Raw genomic sequence first — 4,019 nt, 5'->3', positions numbered from 1 at the left:
CCTGTTAGCCTTTCCATCACACTCTGGTACTGGTGCTGGTAAAAACCAGGCTAAACAATCCCTATTGGCCATGGGATGAAACAAGCTCTGATTGGTTGAAGAGTTAACCAGTGGGTTTTAATAGTTCTTTTTTTCTATAATTCCTATATTAATAAAAAATGAAATTAGGGAAATGCTGTATTTCTTTTCCTGTGACATCCCTGGTCCTCACTAAAGCTTATCATGTCCTCACATCTTATAAAACTGTCCTCCAGTGGAAATAACATGTTGGCAAACTGAATAAACACAACATCAGGTTCAGTCATCAGTTATTCCTTTAATATAAAACAGTAACAGAAATAACATGAGGCCACACCAAAGATGCAGTCGTCTGGTTGAACTACAGGACGTCAGAGTCTTTAAAAGCATTTGCATCTGTCTGTAGAAATAAAATCAATGTAGCCTATGACGGATGTCAGTCTAGACTCTGTGACTAACAAACACAAGTTTACATGGCTGGAGCTACAGCAACGTTAAAGCCACTCATCAACATGAACCATGCAGTGACATGAAGCTGCTCCAGTCCAGTATCTTTCAAAACTTCAGTCTTTGCCTTTGAATAATGAGTAAGGGCACGAGGAGAGATAGCATGATGGGAAAAGGGACACTGTTGTTTTTTAAATTTTTTTTATTAACGGCTCGTTAGCTCTGTGGCAGAGCGACGGTGTGTGAGGAGACAGATGGCGGATAGTTATTATGACAGACCAGCTAAGGTTTGTCCTCTCCAAGCAAACAAGTCCTCCTCTACATGCAAATCCATGGAGTGAATCTATGTGTGGTTAGAAAAGAAGTCAGGGAGGAATATTAACAAGGTGTAAAGCTGTGTGTGTGTGTGTGTGTGTGTGTGTGTGTGTGTGTGTGTGTGTGTGTGTGTGTGTGTAGGACTCAGTCATGCAGCTCCTCCTACACCACCTGCTCTCAGACCAACACAGAGGATTCCAGCAGACGTTTCATTTGGCAGAGACTTGTGTACATGTGGTTTTTATCATCTCCAGGTCACGGCTGAGTTCAACACATCCCACTGCTGAACCCTCCACAGAGACGGTCCACACCGCTCTGATGTGTGCAAGGAAGCTTTGGCATCAAAACGTTGGCTGTGTTGTGTTCAGTGGGTCGCTGTGAACTGAGGGTTTATTGGATTTATTGAAGCGATGTCATTATTTCCAGAAGTTGTGTTGGATGGCGTCGTGTCTGTGCTGTTGACTGTGGTGTGGTCGGTGGTGGGTTCAGCCTCTTCAGCACTCCCCCGGCCTCCCGCTGTAGCCTCTGGCTCTTTGCTGCTCACATCTGATAAGGGCTGACATCTGGGACTGACGCTGCCTCTGACGCACTCTCTGATGCTGCACATCAGAAACACACTGAGTATATAAGAGCAATAATCATCATTTCTAATCAACACCATGCATCTATTGTTTGTGTTCTGCCTGTGTGATGTCATATATGCTCTCACCACTACGTCATGTGGATTACCATTTATTGGTTTTTCTTGCAGATGTTTTCTCCTGTGGCCACTAAACTCAACTCGACATCAATAGAAAAAAAAACTGAACAAGAGGCAAAGAATAAATGATAAGACTCAGGCTGCGGTCGAAAAGTCTTTGTCTCTCACGAAGGTTCAAATCGTCTGTCTGACACATGGCACTAATGAGAATACAAATGTGTGATATGCTGCCGATAATTAATTATTGATCTGGACCAAACATCTGAAAAAAGGAAAGAAAAAAACCCACTGCTACATGAAGCTACTGCAATACTATATTTTTTTAATAATATTTTATTATTATTACCTTCACTAATTTAGTTATATATTATGAATTGTGTGTGTGTGTTTATGTGTGGCTGCAAACACACACATATTTCTTACTTACAAACCTCTGAAGCCCACTGAAGTTCAGAGCTACTCTACTCAATTATTTCCAATTGTCTGTTTACGATTCATATTCGTCAGTTAATCATTTGGTCTATGAAATGCATATTTGTGTTAAAGAGAGTGTACCATATATAGTATATATATGTATGCAATGTAAATACATAATATGTATTTGTTTCTGTCTATGTATTATTATGATTATTATGATTATCATTATTATTATAAATGTGTGGAAATGGTGAGAATGTCCTTCACATTTTCCCAGACCTGCCCAACCTGAGCTCTTGCTCGTCTGACTTCAGTCCACAACCCATCTCTATCCAGTTTAAGCAAATATTTACATTTGAGAAGCTGATGTTTTTACTTGGAAAATGAATTAAACAGTTGATCAGTTCCCACAGTTGTTGCAGATAAATGATGATGGACTAGCTGTAGTGCAGAGTACTCTGGTCCGGTCTCTGTCAGTCTGCTCTGCTGTGTTCCAGTCTGAGCTCTGTACCTTTGCCATCAGCGGCGCCGCTGCAGACGCCCTCTACCAGCTCCTTGGCCTCCACAGCCAGCTGGAAAGCAGGATCAGGAAGTGGTGTCGGGGTGTCAGGGCTGTCAGTGGCTGGAGACGACCTGTTGCTCCTAACACACACACACACACACACACACACATACAAAAACACGCAGGAGGAGGGATTAAAACAGCACTCTGACTCCAGAGCTGTGGGGCTGATAATGTGATGTTCAGGGGTCTCTTACCCGCCCTCTCCTCCAAACAGGCTCGGTGTGGTCAGCACTTTGTGGACGTTCTAAAGAGAGAAATATTGTGTCAGTTTGAAATGATTCTGTGACAAAGCTTTTATCAGTCAGTGAACCAGTGCAGACATCAGGTCACAGAGAGAGGGGGTGAGGAAGTGTTTTCAGACGGAGCTGAGAGGGGAAAGAAAGATGAACCCAGTAGGATCTGGTGGTCAGCCTCCTCCCAAGGGTCTGGTCTCAACAACAACAACAACAACAACAACAACAACTCTAAACTAAATCCAACCAAACCAATCCCATCTCCCCACCTACATCATCAGACCAACAAAGTAACAGCTTCCACCTTGCTGCACGCTTCTCACCCCACCCTGCCATCTACCACCAAGTACCTGTTTTCCTCTTATATCTCTCTCTCCTCCTCAATAAATCTATATATATATATATATATATGTATCAGTCATATATCTAAACCTATAGCAATAACAAAAATCTGTCAGTTCTCTGTAGTTGTATTTGCTGTTGTGTTGTGCTGTGTTGTGTTTCTTTATCTTGCTTCACAAAATAAATAAAAAGAGAAGTAGGATCAGGTCTATGGGTGCATGAGAGTCCTGTTGCACTGTCTTCAGTCAGCTGACATTTTGGATCTGATCTTACTGGGTCTGTCTGACCTCGGGTCCTTTTTGGATTTGGGGTAAACTTTTCCATTGGTTTATGTAAAACCTGGAGCAGTTTTGGTGAGGAGACCTGTGAGCATGTCCACTTCAGGTCTGGGTCGCATCTGACTGAAGCAGCAGTTCTGTGTTCAACAACATTTTCAACAAAATAAGGGCGTCGGTGTTATTTCTGTATTTCTTCACTGTTGCTCAGTGTGACTTTACATTTGTTGTACAGCAGATCATTTATATCTTAAATCCTCTTTATGTTGAAGAACAGAGCAGAGCGTTAGTTCAGACACAGCTTAGATCATGTCAGTGGCTCATTCATCAGCTGATCGACAACCAGCTGATTAGTATCATCGAACAGGATTCATGCATGTGTTCTGAAAAAGGTAAAACTGTGGCTCCAACAGAACCTGAGAGAGTTTTTAAGTCTGACCACATAAACTACTTGTACCTACCTGAAATGTATTGTGTGCTCTACATTCTGTGAACAATCCCACAATGCAATGTTCCATAAGAGTCTGAAATCTGCGTCAGGATGTGACACAGTGTCAGTCTTCTCTGGACTCATGTTGCCATGTGATGTGACCACTGCACAAAGATCAAGTCTGTGACTGCTTCAACAATAAACATATTCAATCTTTAATCATAGGAGAGGAAAGATGTTCAGAGTTTGAGGTGGTTTATCAAACTGCAGTGAGCCG

The 4,019-nt window shown here is 42.1% G+C and overlaps 1 protein-coding gene across 1 annotated transcript in view; it reads right to left on the bottom strand.

The window, feature by feature from the left end:
- Positions 1-562: 562 nt before the first annotated feature.
- The window catches only part of LOC111667222 (syntaxin-binding protein 4), an 80,274-nt gene continuing 76,817 nt past the window's right edge, over positions 563-4,019 (bottom strand). The window contains exons 19-21 of the mRNA XM_023422862.2: positions 2,657-2,706; positions 2,409-2,539; positions 563-1,379 (exon numbers count right to left, since the gene is read on the bottom strand). Coding sequence (XP_023278630.1) covers positions 1,321-1,379; positions 2,409-2,539; positions 2,657-2,706 — 240 coding nt within the window. The 3' untranslated portion in view covers positions 563-1,320. The remainder of the gene's footprint in view (positions 1,380-2,408; positions 2,540-2,656; positions 2,707-4,019) is intronic.

This window comes from Seriola lalandi, unplaced genomic scaffold, assembly GCF_002814215.2.
Source record: "Seriola lalandi dorsalis isolate HSWRI2012SDOR001 ecotype SW California unplaced genomic scaffold, Sedor1 jcf7180002054686, whole genome shotgun sequence".
Lineage (NCBI taxonomy): Eukaryota > Metazoa > Chordata > Actinopteri > Carangiformes > Carangidae > Seriola > Seriola lalandi.
This window is presented reverse-complemented; position numbering and strand designations above follow the sequence as displayed.